We start from the raw sequence: 26,087 nt of genomic DNA, 5'->3' as shown, positions 1-26,087 counted from the left end.
TGTGGAACCAGCTAAGATCCCAGAGAGCCTCAGTCAGTCAGACCAACTGCCATTCATCTATTCCCACAGGGAAAAGCCAGGGAGCTCAGAAAGATGCTCCTTCTTGGACCAAAGTTCAGATCCCAGACCCAGTCAGTCAGAAACTGTTCAGAATCTCTGATTTCTCTGTGGCAGTTAAATTTATCAACCCCAACCTGGGAATTTCAACAGAGAGGCTTGGGCTCCAAACTCTAAAACTGGTCTTGAGGCAGCTTAGCAAAATTCTCTTCTGCCTCTCAACTTATCAGAATCAATATATTCCTAATATGTATTAGAATGGATAACACAGAAGGTAAGGATTTTAATTTAAATAATTTGTTTTATTTTATTCCATCCCGAGGCAGAAGAGCTAGACAATTGGGGTTAAGTGACTTGTATAGGGTCATACAGCTAAGAAGTATCTGAAGCCAAATTTGAACTCAAGACCTCCCCCTCTCTAGGCCTGGATCTCTGTCTACTGAACTGTCTAGCTTCCCCTACCACTATTGCCCAAGCACTCAAACATGAGAGAGAGAGAGAGAGAGACAGAGACAGAGACAGAGACAGAGACAGAGACAGAGACAGAGACAGAGAAGACAGACAGACAGACAGACAGAGGAGAGAGAAAAAAGAGAGAGGAGAGAAGAAGAAGGGGGACAGACAGACAGAGAGACAGACAGACTGAGACAGAGAGAGAGAAGAGAGAAAAAGAAAGAGAGATGAGAGAAGAAGAAGAAGAAGAAGAAGAAGAAGAAGAAGAAGAAGAAGAAGAAGAAGAAGAAGAAGAAGAAGAAGAAGAAGAAGAAGAAGAAGAAGAAGAAGAAGAAGAAGAAGAAGAAGAAGAAGAAGAAGAAGAAGAAGAAGAAGAAGAAGAAGAAGAAGAAGAAGAAGAAGAAGAAGAAGAAGAAGAAGAAGAAGAAGAAGAAGAAGAAGAAGAAGAAGAAGAAGGAGGAGGAGGAGGAGGAGGAGGAAGAGGAGGAGGAGGAGGAGGAGGAGGAGGAGAGAGGAAGAAGGAAAGAAGAAGAAGAAGAGAAGAAGAGAAGAAGAAGAAGAAGAGAAGAAGAAGAAGAAGAGAAGAAGAAAAGAAGAAGAGAAGAAGAGAAGAAGGAGGAGGAGGAGAGAGAAAGTGTCTTGCAGAGATGGTGTGAATCTATCAAGACACACAAGGGTTAAAGTAATGGGGAGGCCAATCTAAGGCACAAAAAAGAGAAGGAGGAACAGTTGCTCTAATTTTCTCCCTCCTCCACCCCTCTCAGGGGAAATTTTTTTGAGCTTTAAAGCAAAAAGGAGAAGTGGGTTCTAGGATCTATTTGATAGTAACTAGAACAGAGGGGTTATTTGATGAGGCATATTTGCAGCTGCAGCTGAAATACTGACTTCCTCTTGCCTTCTGAAAACTCACAGAGTTGGGTAGCAGAGTTCACAAGAGAAGCTGGCAAGGAAACTCAAAGTTCAGGTCAGTCTGACTCCATATGTCTCTCCCCATCTCTCTTGCTTCTACTATCTCAGCTCCCTTTCTGGTCCTGAAGCTTCTCTGATTGGGCTCCTGCTCTCTTTCTGGACTGGTGGGTTGGGGGGATCAGTGGGTCCCCTTGATGCTCTGTCCTTGGTGGGCCTCCTCCCTAGACACCAAAGCCATTCATTATCTCTCTTCAGTCTTAGTCACTGCCTAGGACTTCTTGATGCCTCTCTTTTTGATGCTAGGGTGTTGGTCTGGATCTAATGGGTAATCTTTTTTTTAACCTTACCTTCTGCCTTAGTATCAGTTCTAAGACAGAAGAACAGCAAGGACTTGGCAACTGGGATTAAGTCCCTTGTACAGGGTCACACAGTTAGGAAGTGTCAGGCAAGATTTGAATGGTATTGGTAATAACTTGTCTAGTAATATCCCTCATCTATTATTGTTTGTTGTTGTTGTTGTTCAGTTATAACCATGATGAACTCTTTGTGACTGATTGGAGTTTTCTTGGCAATGATAATGGAGTGATTTGACATTTTCTTCTCCAGCTTATTTTATAGATAAGGAAACTGAGGCAAAAATGGTTAAGTGATTTGTCAGGATCACACTGCATGATCCCATTTGGGATTTTCTTGGCAAAGATATTGGAGTGATTTGCCATTTCCCTCTCCAATTTGTTTTATAGATAAGGAAACTAAGGCAAATAGGGTTAAACGATTTGTACAGGGTCACACAACTAGTAAGTATTCAAAATCAAATTTGAACTCAAGACTTCCTGATTCCTGGCCAAATTTGAACTCAAGACTTCCTGATTCCTGGCCAAATTTGAACTCAAATCTTCCTGATTTCAGATCAAGTGTTCTATCAAATGTAATCATTTGGTTTCAAATGCTACTTACAACCTCTGCACCTGTAAAATAAGGGAATTGAATTTGAGGATCCCTGAAGTATGTTCCAGTTTAATATTTGGTGCATTGGGATCCTAACTAAGGCCTTGTTTAAATTTTACCTCTTATAGAAAGTCTTACCTATCTACGCTAGCCTGTTGCCATCTCCTTCAATTCTCAGAGTACTTCTCCAACCTACTCATTTGGGTAGATTTTGTTCCTTAATTTCCCTAACCCATCTATGCTAAAGTCTCCCAAGGACAGATGGACCACATCTTTTCCTCCTCTAACTCCCTTTTCAACCAGTCCCTCCTTACCCCAACTGCTCATACAGACTTGTCAAATGCCCAGATTCTAGTTGCAGAGAAGACTCCTTCGTGTCAAGATCATATTTCTCCCTCTAGGGCTCCCTTAGGTTGTTGGGTGGACCTCTCTCACTGTATGCTCTGAGTTTGGCAAAGTATTCTCATTTCCACAATGTGTTAGACCTGTGTGAAGAGTGGGATTGCAGTGCTACCCATTGTAAAGATGAAATCAAGGTCCAAAGAAAAGTGCTTTATCCATGTTCCACCCCTCACATTAGTGGAAGAATTAGGGGGAAAAACAGGTCCCCTAATTCAGGGTTGCTTCCTCCTTTGTCCAATAAGGGATTTGGAATAAATGGTCTCTGAGTCCCTTCCAGCTCTCACTCTGTATTCTAAGGTCACTCTTCTGTCTGAGTCTGTTTCCTTATCTATAAAAGGAAGGTGTTGGATTAGATGGTCTCAAAAATCTCCATTCACTCTCATGCTCTGTCACTCTAACCGATACCCACACAAAATTCTCATCTATTTTTGAATTATTATTTTTCCTCCATGCTCAGGGAGAAATAACAATGAATCAGATCAACAGCTGGGTGCTGTGTTACAACTTTGATTTATTTAACCATTCTGGACTTAAGTTATCCTCATCTATAAGAGGGGGGAAATATTCTTTCCTTGCTTGTCTCTTAGGGACATGGTGAGACAAAGAAAGCAAGAGTTATACATTGGGTGAGGTCTACAAGAGGAATCTTTCAGAGGTAGGGGTTGGACTTTTTAAAAAGAGGTTTGGTTACCAGAAAGAGTTTCTATCCTGGGGTGAGAAATAAATGCAAAATCAGTGGTTAGATTCTGGCTAGAGACATAGGAACCACAACTTCTATTCAGATATTTCACTTGATGAATCATTTCCTGTTTTGCCTCAATTTCTCCAGCTGCAAGGTAGTAGATGAAGTTTCCTTTCCCTTTTGCTCTTCCCTAGGAGGGGCACAGATAAAGGGAGGCAGCATAAAATTGTGAAAACGACATTAGCTTTAGAGTCAGGGGACATACATTTGAATTCTTGCCTAGATGTCCTTGGGCAAGTCCCATCCCCGTAGTCCTTCTCTGAACTACTAGAGTTTTAGACTAGAATAGCATTGTAGTATGGTAGATAGGGGTCTGGCCAGGGAGACAAGACAACCAAACTAATTGTATAACACTAAGCAATTCCTTTAATTTCTCTTTGCCTTGGTTGCCTCATCTGTAAAATGTTGGGGTTAGAATTGACTTGACCTTTGGTATTCCTACTAAATATATGGTCCTATGACCAGATTGCATCTAAAGTCCCTCACCATTCTAATAATAATGATTAATAAAGTTTAAATAGTGTTTTAAGATTTGCAAATGATCTGCCCAATAGCACAGTGAAATAAGTACTTTTATCATAGCCATTTACAAACAAGAAAACTGAGGCAGACAAGTTCAGTGACTTTATGTTTTTTCACTTGTTTATTTGGGTTTCGGTTTTATATGATTATTTACTTACAAAAGTGAACAATACATGTGTAACCCAGATTGAATTGCTTGCCAGCTCTGGGAGTAGAGAGGGAAGGGAAAGAGGGAGACAATTTGGATCACATAACTTCAGAAAACTTCTGTGGAAATTTGTTATTACATGTAATTGGTAGAATATTAAAATGAAAAAAAGTTCAGTGACTTGTCTTCTCAGGTCCCACAGCTTGTAAGCATCCAAGGCAATATTCAAACTCTGGTCCTCCAGTTACTTATTATCCCAATGATCTGGCTGCCAATAGAAATCCCAAGAATCCCCTCCCCATCAAGCTCCCCTGAGGGTTTCTATAACTAGACGCTACATCTTTGTGCTTCCTTGCTCATCTTCCTCTTAAGGTTCTTAACCATTTTTGTCCTGGATGCCCTGTGGCAGTCTGATTGAAGCCTCCAAAGATCTTCTCAGACTCATGGTTTGAAGTTATTAAAGAAAATGTTCAATTTTAGTTAGGGATTAGTGAAAAGAAAGAAAGATGTCATTTCCCCCATCTAAGTTCACAGAACCCCTGAATTCTATCTAAGCATCTCTTGGAGATTCATAGGATTCAAGTAAAGAACTCCTATAGTCTAGGCACTCATAGTTGGGGCTAGGGGTAGGATTGGCTCCCTGCCTCCCATTCCTCTCAGGCCATCACCATCTTGGGCAACACCATACAGCTCCTGGGACCTTGGTGGCTCTGGTCACTACAATCCATTCTCTCTCTCCCCTATAAGTTAGTGAATTTGTGTTTGAGGGAATGAAGTCACCAATCACCTTCAGGATTTTGAGCTTCCACTATTCAAGAGAAATGAAGTCAGGCCTGAGACCCCAAAAGGGATGGGGGTATCCCAGGCACCCTGATTTGGGAAACTTCAGTTTGTGTGATATGAACTCAGTGAGGAAACAGAACCAAGTTGGCAGAGTAGGGCATGAAAGCCCACATCTCTCTGAAAGTCCCATCAACCAATATTAAAATATGACTTCAAAACAAATTCTAGAGTGGCAAAACAAACAAGTGGACAGGGTGAAACAATTTTCCTTCAGAAGACAACTTGGAAGGTAGGAAGCAATGGTCTGTTTCACTGGGGTGAGTAGGAAGCCACAACAAGGCTGCCCCAGTGAGACTAATGGCCAACAGCAAGACTCCCCCACCCCCATTGCTCAAAGTTCTGAACCCAGGCTCAGGTCAACAGTGAAAATCCAAGACCCTACCTAAGCTCACAGCAGAACACCTCCACACTCATCTTTCAAAGTTCTGAGCCTCAGCACAAGGCAGCCCTCAGTGCACTGGCAGTGCAAACCAACACCAAGTCCTCAGGAAAACTAAATCAGTGATGGGAGGTGGTTTCCAGCCCAAAGGCTTGGAATACCACCTTGGAAGAACTGAAACTTGCAGACATCCAGAACTAAATCTGAGAGTAACTGCAAGAAAATACTGAAGTTTAAGAGAGTGTCGCCCTATGACTGAAAACAGAGTTTACCTTTAACATAAGCACAAAAGTCAAGTAAAAGAAATCTAACCATAGAAAATTATTATGGAGTCAAGGAAGAGCAAGACACAAACTGAAAAAAGGATAATGAAATCAAAGCAGCTACATGCAAAATTTTTAAAAGGGGAGGGAGAATTTTGTCTCAGACCCCAAAAAACCTCAAAAAGAATTTCAAAAATCAAATAAAAGAAGAATAGGGAAAATAGGGAAAGGAAATAAAAGTGATACAAAAAGAAAATAATACCTTAAAGAGAAGAATTGACAAAATATTAAGAGGCACAAAAATGCACTAAAGAGAATTTCTTATAAAGCAGAATTGGCCACATGGAAAAGGAAATAGAAAAATCCAAAGAATAAAAGAAGTTCTTCAAAAGTAGAATTAGCCAAATTGAGAAAGGTTTCAAAACTCACTGAATAAAATAATCCCTTAAAAATTAACATTGCACAAGGGGAAGCTAATGACTTCCTGAGACAGCAAAAAAGAATAAAACAAAATCAAAAGAATGAAAAAAGAGAAGAAAATATGAAATATCTCATTTGAAAAAAAATTGAACTGGAAAATAGATTCAGTAGAGATAACTTATGAATTATTGGACTATCTGAAAGCCATGATAAAAAAATTCAGTGTGTGAAGGTAGACTAACACCCATATACACAGAATGGGTCTATCATTTTAATTTAAAAAACATTTATGAAGTTCTTACTGTATACATAGTACTGTACTATGGGTTGGGAAAGTTCAGAGAAGATAGCCCATAGGAAGGTAATATTGATAGGCTGCTAGATAACACAGTGGACAGAATGTTGTACTTGGAGTCAAAAAGACCTGAATTAAAATCCTGCCCCAGAGACACTTAATTAGCTGTGTGACTCTGGTCAAGTCACAATGGGTCCAAGAATAGCATCTATCTCCCAGGGTTGTTATGAGGATAAAATAAAAGACTTTTATGTACATGCAGAGGGAGGGAGGGAGGGAGAGAGAGGGAAGAGAGAAAGTGTGTGTGTGTGTGTGTGTGTGTGTGTGTGTGTGTGTGAGAGAGAGAGAGAGAGAGAGAGAGAGATAGAGACAGAGACAGAGACAGAGAGAGTAGAGAGAGACAGAGACAGAGAGAGTAGAGAGAGACAGAGACAGAGACAGAGAGAGACAGAGAGACAGAGAGACAGAGAGAGTAGAGAGAGACAGAGACAGAGACAGAGAGAGTAGAGAGAGACAGAGAGACAGAGAGAGAGAGAGAGTAGAGAGAGACAGAGAGACAGAGAGAGACAGAGAGCTTTGCAAACCTTCCCCATTGCTCTACAAATACTCACTATCATGCTGTCATTATTACAGTTTATGGAAGGGGATGAGAACCAGAAAAATAATCCAAAATATTACATGCTAAGGTGTCAGAGAGGTACCAAAAGCAAAATGCTATTCAAGGCCAGTGATGAAAGGTCTTGCCTAAGAGGTCATCAGAGAAGACTTCTTGGAAGAGATGGCATTTCAATGATTCTTTAGGTAATGTGCAACAGGCGAAGTGGAGGGAGCTTCCTGCTCTCAAACCATATGCTTGCTAGTGCCTTGAGCCTTCCATCTCATGCTGAGTGCAGAATCCTCTGAAGAAAGGAGTTGGAATATTCTTTGCTCCCCATTGGCACTTCCAATTTCTTCTTCTTCCTTCATTCTTTAGTAATCTCTCTTCCATTGAAGTTCATCCTATTCATATCTGTCACCCAGTCACGATCCTGAAAGCAGATGGTTACAGGCCCTTAGATGACTCCCCTTCTTTCTTTGGTGAGTTTCATACCTGTCTCACAATTATTTCCTTCTCTCAACTCTTGCCTTCACACTATGGGATTTCAACATACATATTGGTCCCCCCAATATCCAACCACTCAGTTTCTTAACCTAATCACCTCCCAGGAGTTATTTTTCTACTCTACCTCAGCCCCACAGAAAGACAGTCACACACTTGATCTTGTCCTCATCCACAAGTGTACTGCCTCTATGTTAAAACATTCTGAAATCCCTCTACCCTACTATAATCTATTGACTTTAAATCGGTCCCTCTGCCTTCTCTTACCAAAACATACTCTTGTTTCACACCATGACCACCAATCTCTTGACCCCTTAATTTTCTCCCAGACTAATTCCCCTGAACTAGGTTCTCTCTCCTCTTCTCCCCATCTTGACTCCCTGGTGAACCGATTCAACTCTACATTGTCCTTGTGTCTTGAATCCCTAGATCCTTTATCATATCTCAGTTATGCCCAGTCAAACTTTATTTAGATCACCCCCACCATTCCTCACCTTCACTACCACACACATGCTGCTGAATGAAGGGGGAGAAAATCATGTAACCATTCTGAATGGGTCCACTAGAGATTTATGTTGCACAACCTCAATTGGATCCTTATTACTGTGAGACAATTTTATTCTACCTCTCTTTTTTTTATTTTTTAATTTATTTTTTAATTTTTAACCCTTACCTTCTGTCTTGGAGTCAATATTGTGTATTGGCTCCAAGGCAGAAAGAGTGGTAAGGGCTAGGCAATGGGGGTCAAGTGACTTGCCCAGGGTCACACAACTGGGAAGTGTCTAAGGCCAGATTTGAACCCAGGACCTCCCATCTCTAGGCCTGACTCTCAATCCACTGAGCTACCCAGCTGCACCCCTATTCTACATCTCTTATCAAAATCCCATTCTATTGTTCACAGCAGCCTATCAGAACTTTGTCATCCTTCTTCAAACATCCCATGATTACTCCCCACCCTCAGCTGGGAACCTTTCCTCATATTTTACTGAAAAAATTACTGTGAGCTCCCTCTTCTCCCCTCTTATTCATCTCCTATCACTTTCATGCCTTCTGCCCCTCTCTCAAGGTTCATCCCTCTTTTGCATGATGAAGTGACCTTACTTCTGACCAAATCTAATTCCTCTGCCTGTTCTGGTGATCCCATTCTATCCCATCTCCTCCAACAGATTGGCCCCCTATACTATCCACACTCTTTCACTTCTTTTCAGTTTCTCTCTATATATACTGACCTCTTCTCTACTACCTACAAACATGCCCGTGTTTCCTGCACTGAGAAGAACCCTAACTTGAAAATTCTGTCCCTACTAATTATCATTCCATATTTCTTCTCTCCTTTGTAGCTAAACTCAAAAAGATCATCTACAATGAGTACCTCCACTTTTTCTCTTCACTTCTGATACTGCCTCTGATACTATCTAGGTGTCCTTGGACAAGTCTTTTAAATTCTCTCATCTCTAAAATGGGGATCCAAATGGCCTTTGCAGTCTCTTCCAGCTCAGAATCTAGGACTCAAAGGTCTGGGTTTGAGTCCTGGTTTTGCCATTTACTACAGATGTAAATTTAGGGAATTCATTTAATTTCTCAAGGCCCCAGCTTAATTACCTATAAAATGAAGGAGTTGGGGACAGCATAGCGAAAAGAGTGTCATGCATGGAGTCAAGAGGACCATGTTTAAATCTGACCTCAAACACAACCTAACCATGTGAGCCTGGGCAAGTCACTTAGCCTCAATTGCTTAGCTCTTCTGCCTTAGAATTGATGATTCTATGGCAGAAGGTAAAAGTTTAAAAAAAAATGAAGGAGTTTTACTAGGTGGCCTTCAAGATCTCTACCATCTATGAATTTGTGGCATCATGATTAGCCGTTAGAGACATCTGGAGGAGTTCACTATCTATAGGGAGTCTCTCCATTTGAACTCGGTGAAAAAAATCCTCCCTGATTCTGTTGAACACTTTGGCGGGTGGGTATAAATCCCCCAGTGTTGTATCTTACCTGATCAATAAATAACTCTTTCCCTGCAGGTGACTCTATTTATCTTAACACAAGCATGGCAGACACCTTGTTGGAGGAGAGTTTTTCAGGAAATTGAGATCGATGAATTGTGTAATCAACAAATAATAAACATGGTGGCCGTTAAATGTTTTCTCCACCAACCAATTAACCATGTGACTAGGACAATGGAGCCTGCCACAGGAAATCATCTACAAAAGGCTGGCAACTTCCTTTTTATATAAAATAAATATTTTTATATTAATATTCCTTATTATATTATCACTGAGGATGCCCTTGGTACACACGTAGGCCTTTTCTAGGGGGATTTTTTTTGGTAGCTAGGAGACAGTGGAATATAGGCAAGTAGTTTATGGGAAACAAGGTTCAAATTCTGTTACCTGAGTGACCATGGATCTTAACCTCAATGGACTTCAGTGTCTTCATTTGTAAAATGAAGTGGTTAGACTACATGGGGCAGGAGGAGTCCTTTCCCATTGTCCTCATTTTATACAAGAGGAAACAGAGTGACAGAGTTAATGGCCGAGCAAGGACTGGGTTCTAGTCCAATTCTTCTGATTCCTAGTTGAGTTCATGTAACTAAGTTGTCAAAATCTGGTTTCTCTCACAGGGGACAAAGGTGCTAGACCTTCCAGAACAGAAATTGCTAGTGGATAATCTCAGGACTCAAAACAAATAGGTAAGTAAAGAAGGGGACCCTTTCTTCTTTTTTTTTCTTTCTTCTTTTCCTGGTGCACCTGGGGCCCTATCCACTTTGCTCCTCTTGGGGGAAAGTTCAAGCAATTGGGGATAGCAACATTTTCAAGGAAAGAAAAAGTTCCTGAGATGGGAGATTCAGAAGCTGATATTTTCCCTTTCTCGACCCTCCTGAAACGTGCCCATGAGCCACCAAATCCCTCCCAGGTAAGTTGGGCAAGAGAACTACAATACTTAGAGAAACATTATGTATTCCTAAGGGAGCCCAGCCCTTGTTCCAAAAGCCCAGCATCTGTGAGGGACTCTGCCTTCTTCTCTCCTAACAGAGTAGTCCATAGCACTTTCAACTTGACTCTTATTCCTATCTTTACTAATCCCACCCTCTCTCCTCCCCTGGGGACTCTTTTTTTTTTTTTTAAACCCTTACCTTCCATCTTAGGATCAATCCTGTGGATTGGATGCAAGGCAGAAGAGTGATAAGGGCTATGCAATGGGGGGTTAAATAACTTGCCCAGCTAAGAAGTATTTTAGGCTAGGTTTGAGTCCAAGACCTCCCATCTCTAGCCTTGACTCTCAATCCACTGAGCCATCCAGCTGCTCCCAAACTAAAAACACATTTAAACCCTTTCCTTCTGTCTTGGAATTGACACTGAGTATTGGTTCCCAGGCAGAAGAATAGTTCAGGTTAGGCATTTGGGGTTAAATGACTTATCTAGAGTCACATAACCAGTATGTCTGAGACTAGATTGGAACCTAGGACCTCCCATTACCAAACCCAGCTCTCTATCCACTGGGTCATCTAGCTGACTGGGGATACTTATCCTTGGGAAATTTTGAGAAAGCAAGGAACTTTCAGGGAAAGACTATCACTGGGATTAGGGAGTCATATGTATCTCCAGGAAGAGGCAGACATCCAGGAAGGGTAAAGGTGTTATCTTCCTCTCTACTTCCCACACCCATTCACTAAAGACTGCTTTCACTCTTTCTGAAGTTCAGTAGTGGGCAAAGGAATGGGGGCACTTTCCCACCATGCTGCTGGACACTAGGAAATTATATGAAGTCTTTCCAACATGGTAGAATCTTCCAGAACTTATATCCAACCACCATAGTCACCTCATACCACAGAGAGGCATCAGAAGACCCAATGAGAGGTATGATTAGACAGCTGTTGTTCTGGAAAAGATCTGGGAGAATATAGTATGACTCAAAATTGGAATATGGCAGCCAAAATAAACTAATACAGTCTTGAACTGCATTAAGAGAGGTAGAACTTCGAGGAATTGGAACATGATAGCCACTCAATAATCACTCTAGACATAGCACACATAGGAAGTTGTTATGTTCAGTTCTGGGCACCATGATTTAGGAAGAGCACTGATGAGATAGAGAGCATTAGGGGGAGGGCAACAAGGATGGTAAAAGGCCTTAAGTTCATGCCATGTGAAGAGTGGAAGAAGGAAATGGGATTGGTTAACCTGGAGAAGAGAAGCCTCAGGGGGAATATAATAGCTGTCTTCAAGCCTGTGATTTGGATGGGAGATTTGACTGATTCTGTTTGCCCTAGGGGAGTAGAACCATAACCAGTGTGTGAAAGCTTCAAAGAAGCATATTTGAGCTTGACATCAGGAAAACCTTCCTGGCAAATAGAGCTTTCCAAAGTGGGAATGATCTTCCTCTAGAAATAGTGTGTTCCCTCACATTCAGGATCTTCAAGCAAAGAGAAATTGTCCACTCATCAGATATATTGTAGGGGGCAACGAGGTAGCTTGGTGAATAGAAAGCCAGGCAAGGTCTTGGGTTCAAATCTAGTTTCAGATCCTGTTTAGCTGTGTGATCTTGGGCAAGTCATTTAACCCCAATTGCCTAACCTTTTCTACTCTTTGATCTTAGAACAGATACATAGTATTGATTCTAAGATGGAAGGTAAGAGTTTTTCTAAGACATATTGTAATGGAGATTCTTTTTTTTCTAACACCCTTACTAAAACCCAGCTGCCCCAACTCTTTTTTAAAAAATTAATTTGTTTGTTTGACAAAAAGATATATGTATATATAAAAGTATGTTTTGCTTGTTTCTGTTCATCAGCTCTTTCTCTATAGTGGGAATTCTTTGTCAGTGATGGACCAAATCCTTGAGTTCTTTTTTACTCTGAAACATTATGTTTCTCTGAGAAGGAAATTGGAGGACATAATAACTAGAACAAATAATTAGCACAAACTGTCCATAATTGGTGACAAGACTTCAGATTAATCATTTCCTTCTCAGCCAGTTTTCTTCTCTTTTTAAGAAGTTTGATCTATATGACATCTAATATACCGTTCAACTTTTTTTTAACTTTTAATAATTTTCCCCTCAATTACATGCAAAAACAATTCTTAACCTTGGTTTTTAAGAGAATTTGAGCCAAATTATCATTCTTCCTCCCTCTCTCCCTCCCTCCCTTTCTTCTCTCCCTTACTTCCTCCCTCCCTCTCTCCCCCTTCCATCTCTCCTTCCTCCCTCCCTCCCTTCCCTCCCTTTCCTCCTTCCTTCCTTCCTTCCTTCCTTCCTTCCTTCCTTCCTTCCTTCCTTCCTTCCTTCCTTCCTTCCTTCCTTCCTTCCTTCCTTCCTTCCTTCCTTCCTTCCTTCCTTCCTTCCTTCCTCCTTCCTTCCTTCCTTCTTCCTTCCTTCCTTCCTTCCTTCCTTCCTTCCTTCCTTCCTTCCTTCCTTCCTTCCTTCCTTCCTTCCTTCCTTCCTTCCTTCCTTCCTTCCTTCCTTCCTTCCTTCCTTCCTTCCTTCCTTCCTTCCTTCCTTCCTTCCTTCCTCCTCTCCCTTTTCCCTGGGATGGCAAAGAATCTGATATAGATTTTACAATTGCCATAACATAAGACATTTTTCCATTTGTGGAAGAGATCTCAGACAAAAAAAAGTTGGAAAAAATGAAGAAAGAAAGTGAAATATGGTATGTTTCCATCTGCATTCAGACTCCCCTTTCAGCTTTAAAGCTTATGAGTCAAACAGGGAGTCTACAGGTGTGGTGCCAGCACTGGGGCGGTGGGCCAATGATGCTTCCTAGGATGACCTTCTTGATCCTGTGTCTTCTGGCTGACTGGGGCTTGGCTGGTATAGGTAAGTCAGCTCACATACAAATGAACCGAGGTCACATAAATGAGCCGGGGTCAATGATTAAAATCAGATTTTTATCCTTGTGTGTGTGCTAGTCATACACATGTTTTTGGAGAGAGCCACAGAGCCTGGAGACATGGACGGTGGGTGGGAGGGCAGGCCTGGGCACCTCAGGGTGCCTAGATGGATGTAGGCAAAGATGGTGAAAACCAGGGAATGGGGCAAGAAAGATAAAAGGTTGAGTTTTTCCATCACAGTGTTTTGTCCAGCCTGTGCCCTGGGGAGATGGGGGAACACAGGGGAGAAGTCCCAGCTGGGGACTTAAGCCCCCTGCAACCTGCATGGCTATGACTTCAGATTCCCACAGGCCAATTGAAGATGTGAAACGTTACATGAATTATCTGGAAACCAATAGCTTCTCTCGGAAACTTGTGAACCTTCAAGATGAACAAAGGTGATAGGGGCTGCGTGTTAGCCTTCTTCCTTTCCACTATCTGTTCCCCTTCTTGAAGTCCAGTTTTAAGATAGGGGAGCCCGGGGGTGGGGGCTGATTCTAGCCTTGTGCCAGATCCCAACTGACTACGTGACTTCAGGCAGCAGCCATTCTAAGTGCTAGGGAGGTTTATGGCTTACACAATGTGGTCTTCACAATCACCCTGTTAGATAAGCAGAATGAATTGCATTATTGTTATTGTGCAGAATAACTGCGGATTCTGCAGGAAACTTAAACCCTGGGGATGAGAGGATGAGGAGCTGGCTTTCAATCCAGCTGGTGAAAGGGGGCAGACTGAGAATTCAAATTGTAGTCTCTAGACTCCACCAGAAAGACTCCCGGAGACCGGGATGTGGTGGAAAGAAGGAAGGCTATAGAGCCAAGATGAGTAGGTTTGGAACCCTGGCCCTGAAAGTTATTGTGCAAGTTGCTTAACCCCTTGGAGTCTAAATTTCCTCATCTGTAAAATGGGGCACTGTAAATAGATCTGAGCCTGGATTCAGGAAGTCTTACATTCAAAACTAACTTCAGATCCTTACTAGCTGGGTGGCCTTGGATAAGTCACTTAACCACTGTCTACTTCAGTTTCCACATCTGTAAAATATAAAGATAATAATAGCATCTCCCTCCCAGGGTCATTGTGAAGACTTGAATGAGATAATATTTGCGAAATGCTTAGCAAGGCAACCATAGAACATAGTAGGAGCTTAATCATTGTATGATCTTTTTCTTCCTTCCCACCATACTTTCGCTGCAAATGAGAAATGTGTTACATTATTACAACAATCTCATCATCTCCTTGAGTCTCATTTCTCCCATGTATCTGCCCTGGGATTCTAATGAGGTTATTTGAGGAATGAACAGGGTGGGAGGGAAAGACCTGAATAGGTTGAATGTAATAATTAGCAAATACAAAACTCTGATCTAGTGATACGACATTGGTTTTATCTTAGGGTTCACCTAGCCAGCTCCCCCAGTCCCCCACTTTCCATTTTCTTAATCCTTATTATGCTGTGTGGTTTCCAGTTCAGAAGAGCTGGTATTCTTCTTCGTTTTTTTTTTTTTAACTCAACTTCCATCTTAGAATCAATACTATAATTCTAAGGCAGAAGAGTAGAAAGGAATAGGCAATGAGGGTTAAGTGACTTGCCCAGGGTCACACAGATAGGAAGAAACTAAGGCCAGATTTGAACCTAGAACCTCCTGTCTCCAGGACAAACTCTCTATCCACTGAGCTACCTAGCTGGCCCGAGCTGATATTTTTCTTAAATTATTAAGTTAAATTATTCTTAAAGGTACAAGGGGAAGGGATACTTTTATTCTTTTACCAGCCTACCTTTTTTCTTAGAGGAGGGAGCTCCCATGGTCTGAGCCTTAAATATTCTGACATTCTGGTCTTATCAGCCTAGAGTACAGACAATAGTTCCAATGTCCCTCTCAAAATTATGGTTAATAAATTCTCTTCATCTTCTAAACAAGACACTGAATGGCCAACTTAGGGCTTAGAAGTGGACCACTGGTCCCATAGAAGTTGGTAGGGAAGGCTTTGCTTCTGATGCGGTGATTCTGGCACCAAACTCCCATCGACCTAGTCTCTAGCCTCCCCTCTCTGAATGAAATATTGGCTTGTTGGCACAGTGGATAGAGAAGGACTTGGAGTCAGGAAGACCTGACCAAACATGACTTCTGTCTCCTTCCCACTTTAGTTGGATGCTCACCAGTTCCTGTCCTCCTCTCTGTCCTTCTCCATTGTGTAATTATAATCTGTTACCCTAATGCTGTGGGGTGGGCCAGCCTGCCACAGGGCATGAGGTCTTGGAGGTAGGATGGTGTCAGTGAAATGATGGATGGGATACAGCTTTTGCATTCAACCTGCAACAAAGGTTTCACAGGATAAACTGCTCCACCTTGGCTGAGACCTGGCTTTATTTTATACCCTCATAATCACATATCTACTTGGCACACAGTTTCATTCTCAACATACATGTTTCCATGGAACCTAACAACAGACAGAAAGCCTAGGGAGATAGTCAATGAAACATTTGTTGCTAAGTGCAGCATCAGAGGGTAGACTCAACATTACCCAGATATAGGTTACAGAATTCAGAGTATAGATTTGCCAGAAGTTTTTATGCCTAGAAAAGAGGGTCTTATCTAAGTAGATATATAAGAATCCTTTGGTTTAATTTTGTAAGTGGTCTCTCCTGGTAATATCCTGGGGGGACAGAGTGGGACATCTGTATTAACCCTGCAAGCATGTTCCTCTCATCTATTTTTCCTGGTGCTAAGTAAGAATAATAATCATGGCAATTCCAATAATAAGGGGATGTTAATAATGAAAGTCACTCAGGGGGATTTCAGTGGGTGTTTCCATCCTTCCTGGGGGCTTCTTTGCAGTCCCTGGGAAATTGTAGTTTTTAGGGTAACAGAGTCTAATTACATAACCCCCTCTGTGATCTTAGGGAGACTAGTCTCCCCAATGGATTATTTAAACATATCTATCTTATACCTCTAAAGATCTTCTAACTAAAGGTGCATACAATATTGTACTTTTTAAGAGGAAACTACAATAGTTATAGATAAGAGGGAAATAGAAGAGAGAGCAAGCAAAAGCAATGTTTGCTAGGTGCATTAACTAAAAGCCAATTGGGGGCATTCCCCTTTGGTATAAAGTTTACATTCAAAATAACTGTGTTCAACCCCCTTTCAGTTCAATCAATTACATCCCAAAGTTCATTCTGGATCTTCTTGATGCAGGTTTCTTCAGCATCTTTATCAAAACAGTTCATTTTCTGGATTCAAGGAGTTAGCAAGCTCATTTCCCTGAAAATTTTCTCAAAAAAATTTAAATCATGGATTTTATGAAAAATATACACCATCATCTGATCATCCCTCCATCCCTTTCCCAGAGCTATCCACACATTGGAGATTAAGCTGAAGGAGATCGTCTTCCACACAAAGAATGTCACCATTGAAGTCGATAAGATCCAGGCTCTGGTCTACAAGCTCACCTGTAACTTCACCGGGTTGACAATCAACAGTTCATACTTGGAGAAGGTCAGCAGCATCTCTTCTCTTAGTTCTTTTCACACTGTATGAGCCTTCAGTCTTATTTCTCTAGATTCCCCTTCCCCAGGCAGTAGGTGAGGAGGAGTCAGGATTCCATAGACATCATTTTGACTTTGCTTCTAACTCAGTGTGATCCTGGCACCAAACTCCCTTAGATCTGGCTTCCTTTCTGTGGAAAATCATGTTGGCTAGGAGGGGCAGTGGATAAAGAGGGCGACTGGCAATCTGGAAGATGCACATTTGAATTATGCTTCAGACATTCACCAGCTGTGTAACCCATTGTCTACTTATTTCTCTTTGCCTCAGTTTTCTCCTGTGTAAAATAGATGTAATAATAGCACCTACTTCTCAGGGCTTTTGTAAAGATAAAATATGATTTGAGTTTCTAGTGTGCGATACATGTGATAATGGCATAAAGATGAAAAGTAATTTGTGTAGTGGAAAAAAACATTCTGTTTAGAGTGAGAAGACTTGAGCTCAAATCTCATTTGTTAATTTTCATGGTTATTTACCTCTCAGAACTTCAGTTTTATCATTGATCAAATGAGGATATTCCTCTGGAAGTCCCTGTAGGAATTCCTCCTATAGGAAGTCCCTGAGGAGCCTTGCAGCTGTTGACCCTATGAAACCATTGCCCAGACAGCAGGTTTCCCAAGAGCAGAGGACATGTCTCCCCAGTGAGAGTTTCCCAGTGGCCAGATTAATTTCTTCCTTGGGCCTGTCATTTTTTTTGATTAGAGCTCTGCCCACAGAAACAATTTGATTCACCCTATTGACTCCTTGAGCAATCAGTCAATGGGAGCATCGTTATCCCATTATTACCCGTTGTAATGAGTCCCAATGGGATAGGACTTGGGTTGGTTCAGAGGAATACAGGAAGACCTCCCCACAGTCCATCTTGCTGCCCTCTGGGGCTCCACATTTACTTAGTGCGTAACACACCAAATTCTGGAACAGTAGCCTGAATATTTCATCCTATGGGTACCATGTATCCTCTGAGGGGAATTCAATGTCTCCTTGCTCCCCTCAAGGGCCTGGACTTTTGGCTGGTCCCCTCAAGAAAATGGAAAGTAAATTCTTATTGCAATGACTTGGTCAATGCTCATAGCTCTTCTGCATCCCCTTAGGCTAAAACCAAGCACTCCATGCAGTTCCCTTCTGAGCTGACTCGGCACACCTGCAAAGCAAACCAGACAATGCAGTTAATCTGTATCTACTTCAACATGAACAGATTCTTTCAGGTCAGAGCCCTTGAGGGAGACAAGGTGGGAGGAAATGCCCCCGTCCCCCTCCCAGGGACTCCCATTGTCTGGGCTCCATCTTGCTACACCCCTCCAGTTTTGGTCCCAGGCCCTCTGACGCTGAGGGGAAGAAGGGTAATCAATCATATTAGGGGATCTTGACCCAATCTTCCCTTTCCCCTGTTGTCCCCAAACTTCCTCTTCTAAGGCAACCTTCCATCTCTGTGCCCTCTCCTATGCCAACTCTCACTTTCCCTGCCCCTTTTGAGGCCATTCTTCACTCCGTCCACTCCCATCTATACTAGTCCAAGCCTTTTTGATCTTTACTGTGCCAACCTTTGCTTCCTCTGTCCCTTCCTATGGGAACCTAACTTCTTCTTGCACTGAGTACACCATCAAAGAGAAAAGAAATATCAACCTATGCCCAAATTCAATCCCTGCCTGGCCTATCACCAGAGGAAGACAAGCGGCACTGGGGAGAGAAAACAGCCGGCAGCTGGGGAGCTCATGGCTTCTGTGTTGGGCTGGTGGCCTTTGGAATGCTTGTCCTGTCTCTTTCTTCATTCATTTTTCTTTATTCCAGGATGATGACAAAAGTCTTCTGCTCAACAATAACATCCTAGGAGCCAGCTTGGTGAACCATAGTGTGTCCAACTTGAAGCAGTATGTAAACATCAGCTTTTGGCACAATGAAAGCCTGGTGAGCAGAAGGGAACCACTCCAAAACACACACACACACACACACACACACACACACACACACACACACACACACACCACTTTAGAAGCTACTGGCACAAAAGCAGAACATTTGGAATCACTTCCAAACCACTGCATTTGGAAAAAAAAATGTGGTATTCTCCCCTCCAATAACTTAGCCAGTCAGGGCTCCATCACTGTTTGTTCAGTGCTTGGGATCAGTCAGGAGACTGGGGTTCAAGGACTGTAACTGACTGGAATGATCCACTGTGACACCCCTAAATAGAACTTCTAGAAAGTAAAGTAGCTTGATGTCAGACTCGGGAATCTCAAGTTCCAGTGGGTAGTGGAAACTCCCCTTGCAAGGCAATAAGGCATTTGTCCAGTTGGAACGAGGGGTTGAGGCTGCGCTGAAAGAGCCCTCTATGGGAGTCAGCAGACCTATATTCTAGTTCCAACTCTTCCACTAACTTACCATGTGACCTTGGGTAAGCATTTCCTCTCCTATGGGCCTCAGTTTCCTCATTTGTCTAATAAAGGAGACAACGTGTTTGATCCTTGAGAGCCCTTCTAGTTCTAAAATTCTGTGCCTTAAGAGAACTGAATTTGTAGTCAGACAACACAAGTTTGAATCTTGTTCCTTTTAACTTATTAGCTGTGAGGCCATGGGCAAGTTGTTTAATCTCCTGGGCTCCATTTCATCATTTATAAAATGAAGAAGTCAGATGAGATTATTTCTAAGAGATGTTTCCATATTTCCTCCCAACTCCAGTTTCCCACAACATTACACAGAATAGACCTCTGTTGTTTATGTTAATCCCAGAAAATTCCTTCTGGTGGCTTGGCAATGTGGGAATTTGCCCATCCCTGTAGGCAAAGGCAGCTCAAGATCAAGATGAGGCTCACATCAGACTAGGCTCAAAAAACAAGCAATGTAGGGAATAAATGAGGATGGAAACCCTTTCATCTCTGACACTGACTTTGACAACTGACCAGGGCTTTCTCACTTGGCCTTCTCTTTCCTCCCTCACAGGACAGATATGATTTGACATGTGTCTTCTGGAAAGAAGGAGCAGGTGAATTCCAACAGCGGGAACAATCCTGGGAGGGCTTATCAGAGGCTGAAGATGTCAGCAAAGGATGAACAACTGGGTGCCCAAGGCTACAGAGTATTGTGGGTCCAGGGGAAGCTATAGCTTCTGGAAATAGCCCTGTCATTCCCCAGACTTATGCAAAGGTGTTAGGAAGTCAACTCAGCCCTGGCACTGACTGTGGTGAAGGGGAGCTCATAGATGCTTTTTATCTTTCTCCACTCTTTCCTATCCCTAATCTCAGTTTGGGGTTTATTTTTTCAAATAGATGTTATTGGTGCCTTTTGAGGGCTTCTTCCAACACCTCAATTTCTCCCATATTCTTCCCTCTCCTTCAAGAAAACCATTTCTTATAACAAAGATTTTTTTGTAAGAAAGAAAAAAGGAAGAAGCGGGGGAAAATGTATAAAACCAATCAACATATGGGGAAGAAAAATATAGTGTTCTATGTAGCATCCATGGATTACACACCATCCTCCCCTCTCAACAGATACTTCTATTAAAAAAAAGCTGGGAACAGCATGACCTCATATCTATTCTTTGGGGCCAACCTTGTTCTTTGTCATTCAACAACATCAATTTTAAATGTTTTGGTCCTTGGTGTTGTTTACACTTAGATTGTTATTGTCATCATGTAAATTGTTTTCATGATTCTATTAACTTCATTTTGTATCAATTCATATAAATATTTCCATCCTTCTCTATATTTTCTGTCCTTGTTATATACCTGGTAACATTCTATTATATTCATATACACAATTCTTTTTAGTCATCACCCATTTGATTTTGTTTTATCTGTACCATCATGTTGGGAGTGGTGGTAGAGAATATGTCCATTTCTCAGAAGAGAAGACCAAGGTCTAAGTCATGAATTTATTTATACTTATCTTTTGTGTCTTTTCTTATTTCCACCCCTTCCTTCTCTCCTCTACCCACCACAACAATCCTTATTTCAGACATACTCAGGCCAGTATTAAACTACCTTGACTTCTTAAGTAGACATTAACTAATGGGAGGGGGGAAAGTCAGGTTAGGTAGAATGGAAAGATAATTGGATTGGGAGTCAGAAGACCTAGATTTGAATCTCAGTTCTGGCTTTGCTAGTTGTGTGACATTGAATTGCTGAACATCTCTGCGCACTGATATAGAAAGAAAGGGGTTGGATTAGATTATATCCAAGATCCTTCCTAACACTAAAATCAAGAATCTATGATGCCACATTTGTCCTGGATAAACCACTTTACCCCTACTCCCAATTAAATAATTGAGATGATTGGTACATATCTGTTGAATTGACAAATAAATGCTCTCTCATTCTTTGGCTACTTGTATCCCTTTCTTCCCCAGGAAAAACTAGTTGGGGGGCCTGGAGCAGTGAGGGATGCAAGACTGTCCTGGTGGGACCATATCAGGTCCTGTGCCACTGTGATCACCTCACTTACTTTGCTGTCCTCATGGTAAGTGACCAGTCCAAAGCTGGCCTTATCCATCTACTCTAGTCTTAGAGGAGAAAGGCTTTTTTGGGATAGTTGTTTGTTTTGCAAGTCCAGATCCCGTTCAATTCCCTCCCTCTTCCCCTACCTTTTGTCCCATGTCTTTCAGAAACTCTCATCAACCAAGATTAGCAAGGAGCTACTGGACCCACTCAACTACATTTCCATTGTGGGCTGTAGCCTGTCCACTGTGGCTTCTCTATTCACCATCCTATTCCAGCTCTATTCCAGGTATGCCTTGGCACCACTGGCAGGTTTTTCTAGGGGTCAGGTTCCCATGCCATTTTCCAAGTCATCAGATTTCCATCCATATCCATCCCTCTTCTCTCTCCACCAAGAAAAAGATTCTTACCTTGATCTCTTCATGATTTCCTTCTTGGTCTCTCAACCATTTTCCCTAAACAGATGAAAACACTTAGGCAAGAAACGAGAGATTCTCTCATTGACTTCCCAAGCCTGTTTCCTCTGTTTCCTGACTTTCCAATATGAGAGAAACCCCTGTATTTTCAAATATGGTTTGAATTGCAGACTCAGTGGTACCTCTTTGGGGTGGGGGTCTCCAGGAAGAGGAAAATCCCAAAGATTGATCTCAATAAGATTTACGCCTTCCTATTCCTGCTTTAATGGAAAATGATGTGGAGATGGGATAGAGAGTAGGAGAACTATGCTGAGGATAGATAAATTATAGTGATGAAAGACAGGTAACTAGAGTTTTTAGAGGCAAGATTGATGGGCCTGGAACTCCTGGTGATTCAGTGGGTATGGGGAAGGGTAGGAAATCTTTGGTGGGAATGAATTATTTGCCTACATTTATAGCAGAAAGGTCACCCACATCTCATTCCAGGAAGAAGAGTGATTCCACAACACATATCCACATGAATCTCCATGTGTCTGTCATCCTCTTGAATGTCACCTTCTTGCTAAGCCCTTTCCTGACCTCACTGTCAGTAGGGTGTGTAGCCATAGCTGCCCTGCTGCATTATTCCCTGCTAAGCTGCCTCACTTGGATGGCCATTGAGGGCTTCAACCTCTACATGCTCCTTGTCCGAGTTTATAACATCTACATCCGGAGATACATCCTCAAACTCTGTGTCCTAGGCTGGGGTAAGCACAAATCCCTTCCTACCTCTGCCATGCTTGGACCTCTATTACCCAGGCCTGCTATTACCTTGCTCCTCTTCCTCTATCACGATTACCTCTACCCACTTCCTCAATAGTAAAAAGTCAAGATTAGATAGATAGATGGATAGATGAATGGATGGATGGACAGATGGAGATAGATAGATAGATAGATAGATAGATAGATAGATATTTGGAGACATGGACAGATATATGGACAGGAGGGTTGATGAGTAGATAGGAGAATGGGTAGCTAGATGGATAGATAAGAAAATAGATGGTAGATAGGTACATAGATGGATAAATAGATAGGAAGATAGATAGATGAATGGATAGATAGGAATTTGGATAGATGAGTGGATGGATAGGTAATGGATATAGATGATAAATGGAGAGGTGTATTATAAATGGATACAAAGATGGAGAGGAGAATAGATAGACAGATAGGAGAATGGATAGCTGGATCGATGAATATTTGGATAGATAAATAAGAAAGACAGGGACAAAATTTCTATTAATAGTTCAGATTAGGGACACAAAAAAGGATATAGAAACAGAAAACATTTATTAAGAGCTTATTGTGTGTCAGGGTGTGTGCTTAACACTAAGGATGCAAGTATAGACAAATGAGAGAATCCTTACTTTTAAGTACCTTACATTCTAGTGGAGGAAGACAATGTATAAAGGAGAGTTGAAAGGGAGAAGGGCATCCATTCAGGGATATGGTGTCTGGTGAGAAGGGACCTAGAGAGTTGCAGTGAAGTGAAGCATGGCTGGGTCCCCTCCTGGAACAGTGGTCTAGTCAGCTAGTCACCAATTAGGAGAATGGAGTTATCTTGAAACTTCGGAGCATTTTGGGACTGTCTGGGAAGAGTATCAATTGATTACACTTATAGGAGGAAGGGTGATAGTAATTGGAGACTTTAAGAAATAGACAAAATGATTGTGTGTGCATGTGTTTTTGTCAAGGGATGGTTAGAAGACAGTATGGAATTGAATATTTATTAAGTTCCTACTATGTGCTAAACCCTTTCCATGTTATCTCATTTGACTCTAACAACAATCCTGAGAGATTTTATTATCCCAACTTTATAGTTGAGGAAATCAAGGCAGACAGGTTGAGTGAGTTCCCAAGTCCATGCAGCTAGTAAATGTGAGGTTGAATTTGAATTTGGGCTTTACTAACTCCAGGTCCATCACTTTACCCACTGCCTAACTGCCTATGGGTGGTTTAGTATAAAGTCGCATTATTGTCCTTTCTAGGAACAGTTGAGAGTCTGTCCTGGGGCATTCACAGAGCAGACAATAGATCCTCCCCACTGGCTCCATTGCTTTAACTTCTAAGGCTAAACCACAGGGCAACCTCTAGGTCAGTCCCCCCAACTGATATTGTCTTGTCCAAATAGGACTTCCTGCCATCATAGTGGTGCTCCTTCTCCTTGTGAAGAATTCTGCATATGGATACTATGAAATTCAAATACAGAACAGCCTGCAGAATGATACCAGCCCTCAGAATGCTTCCATGTGAGTGTTTGGGGAGCTCTAGGCTCCAGAGGGTTGGAGCTAAAGGGGGTGGCTGGGAGCCAGGGCTCCTGGCTTCCCTTCAGATTGGATTTATGGCAGCCTTTCCTTCTTTCCCAGGTGTTGGATCAAATCAAGGGAAATCCACTGGGTCTTTGTCATGGGCTATGCAGGTGTCACAACCCTCTTCAACCTGGTCGTCCTCATCTGGGCAGTAAAGATGCTCCGGGGCCTGCATTCTCGGGAGAAGTGGGAATCCCGACCCTGCCAGGACATCACCACGGTCCTGGGTGTGAGCGTGCTGCTGGGCATCACTTGGACCCTGGCCTTCTTCTCATTCCATCCCATCCTGCTGCCTCAGCTCTTCCTTTTCACAATCTTCAACTCTTTCTATGGTCAGTGATTCTCTTTCTTGAATGACTGAGGGAGAGACAGAAAGGCTATATGTGGTTGTAGGGAAGGAGAGGTAATGACCTCAGAACACCTCCTCATCTCTTTCTCAGGCCCTGTTGGGTGATCAGAGGGAGGGTTCAAAGGACTTCAGGGGATCTGTGGACATATGCCACCTGAAGAAGAGGTGGAGCAGACAGGAATTATTCCTATGACTTTGGCAGAGCACTTTTCTCATCTTGCTTGTCACTCTTACCTGTGGGACTTTGGACAAGTCCCTCTCCTCTAAAATGAAGGAGTTAGACTAGGAGGGTTCTCAGGTGCCTTCCAACACTAGCGTTAGGATCTTCTAAATTCTAGCCTTCCAGTTTTAGATCCCATGATTTAAAGGTGGGGCACAGGCCAGCAGCTCTCAAATTTGACCTTCATTGTGACTGCACTGATCTCCAGAAACTCAACTCTTGTCCCATGTGTCTTGGGCATTGTTCAGGGCAACTCAGCCTTAGATCTTTTAAATTTGCCCCGCTCTCCTAGTCAATGGTTGTCTAAATTGGCCAGAAACTTCATTTGCTTCCATGTTGAGAACACTGGATCCATTCCTTCTGGTCTTCTCAAAATGCTCCATCCACCAATCTCTAATCCCTTTTCCGAGATGGGGATTGTTCATGTCCTGGGATCCTGGGGAATGACTAGATCCTCCCAGAAGGGTATATGTGACTCTGGGGCCAAGATTTCTCATCTGCTTCTTCTGCTAACATGCCATCTTCCTACCCACAGGTTTCTTCCTCTTCCTGTGGTTCTGTGCCCAGAAGCGGCGCTCTAATTTGAAGGCTGAGACCTCCAGCTCTTCACAGATGACACGGACTGGGCCTCAGAACCACAATTCTCCTAACAGATCTCCCCAACCTTCCTCTCTCACCCGTTTTTTCAGTCGTTTCTGTCCACAAGGCACAAGGCACCAAGATGGTGAGGTGGAGAAAGATATGGAATGTCCAGGGACATAAGGAGGAACATCCCCCCAAGCCTAGGACTTGTGGCTTCCCTGGAAGCCAGAAAATGGTCAGAATCCTGAGCCCACACTCAGAGAGTTAATTCTTGTCCTTGATTTCCCTCTAAGCAAAGAGAGATACAGACCACTGCCAGAGGCTTTTCATTTTCCCCATAGGACATCTTTCTTCAGAGCAGGATGGAAAGACCTAGCCAGAGGGTGTCTGAGCATTGATGCAGTGGTCTTTGGGGGGAAATCATGGCAATGAAATGGGAAAGATCCCTGGCTTAGAGGGAAGAAGGCCTGAAGCCTAGCTTTGATGCTCCCACTGATTTACTATGTTACCTTGGCTAAGTCACAGAGATGCTATGAGCTTTGTATTTCTAATTTGCCAAATGAGGATAATACAACCTCTCATGAATGCTGGGAGGAGGAAAGAGGTAGTGTATTGCAGTAGGAAATGGGTTAGACCCTAGGAAAGTCAGGAATGTTGGGTTTTAATCTTAGCTTTATGTGATCCTGAGAAGTCACCTTCTTCAGGCCTCAGTTTATCCATATGTAAAAAAGATGACATTCAACTAGATCATTTCTAGGGTCCTTTCTGGCATTTGGGAATCTTCTAACCCAGTTTAATGACTTCTGTGTAAATAACCCGGAGAATATAAAGCTCTGTAGAGACTTTTTTTTTTAAA

At 42.3% G+C, this 26,087-nt stretch overlaps 1 protein-coding gene across 2 annotated transcripts; it reads left to right on the top strand.

Moving 5' to 3' along the window:
* Nucleotides 1-1,107: 1,107 nt before the first annotated feature.
* ADGRG5 (adhesion G protein-coupled receptor G5) lies at nucleotides 1,108-26,087 on the top strand. Of its 2 annotated transcripts, XM_007477561.3 has the most exons (14): nucleotides 1,108-1,474; nucleotides 10,101-10,169; nucleotides 13,150-13,294; nucleotides 13,649-13,745; nucleotides 16,694-16,841; nucleotides 17,981-18,094; nucleotides 18,678-18,794; nucleotides 19,827-19,869; nucleotides 21,232-21,341; nucleotides 21,487-21,608; nucleotides 22,222-22,481; nucleotides 23,903-24,020; nucleotides 24,138-24,412; nucleotides 25,185-26,087. In XM_007477561.3, exons 3-14 carry the CDS (start codon nucleotides 13,174-13,176, stop codon nucleotides 25,409-25,411), a joined length of 1,752 nt encoding a protein of 583 aa, XP_007477623.1. In that variant the 5' UTR covers nucleotides 1,108-1,474; nucleotides 10,101-10,169; nucleotides 13,150-13,173; the 3' UTR covers nucleotides 25,412-26,087. The 2 variants fall into 2 exon arrangements, with proteins under 2 accessions (XP_007477623.1, XP_016283571.2); XM_016428085.2 differs by lacking the exons at nucleotides 1,108-1,474; nucleotides 10,101-10,169 and having other exon boundaries at nucleotides 12,978-13,294.

This window comes from Monodelphis domestica, chromosome 1, assembly GCF_027887165.1.
Source record: "Monodelphis domestica isolate mMonDom1 chromosome 1, mMonDom1.pri, whole genome shotgun sequence".
Classification (NCBI taxonomy): Eukaryota; Metazoa; Chordata; class Mammalia; order Didelphimorphia; family Didelphidae; genus Monodelphis; species Monodelphis domestica.
The sequence above is the reverse complement of the archived record's forward strand: the minus strand, read 5'-3'. Positions and strand labels throughout refer to the sequence as shown.

Bases quoted from the DNA above. Each gene is read 5' to 3' on its own strand.
- ADGRG5 (XM_016428085.2), top strand. From the start codon at position 13,105: ATGAAGAAAGAAAGTGAAATATGGTATGTTTCCATCTGCATTCAGACT. The intron at 13,746-16,693 runs GTGATAGGGGCT...TCCCTTTCCCAG, and splicing joins AACCTTCAAGATGAACAAAG to AGCTATCCACACATTGGAGA. The intron at 18,795-19,826 runs GTGAGCAGAAGG...CCTCCCTCACAG, and splicing joins TTTGGCACAATGAAAGCCTG to GACAGATATGATTTGACATG.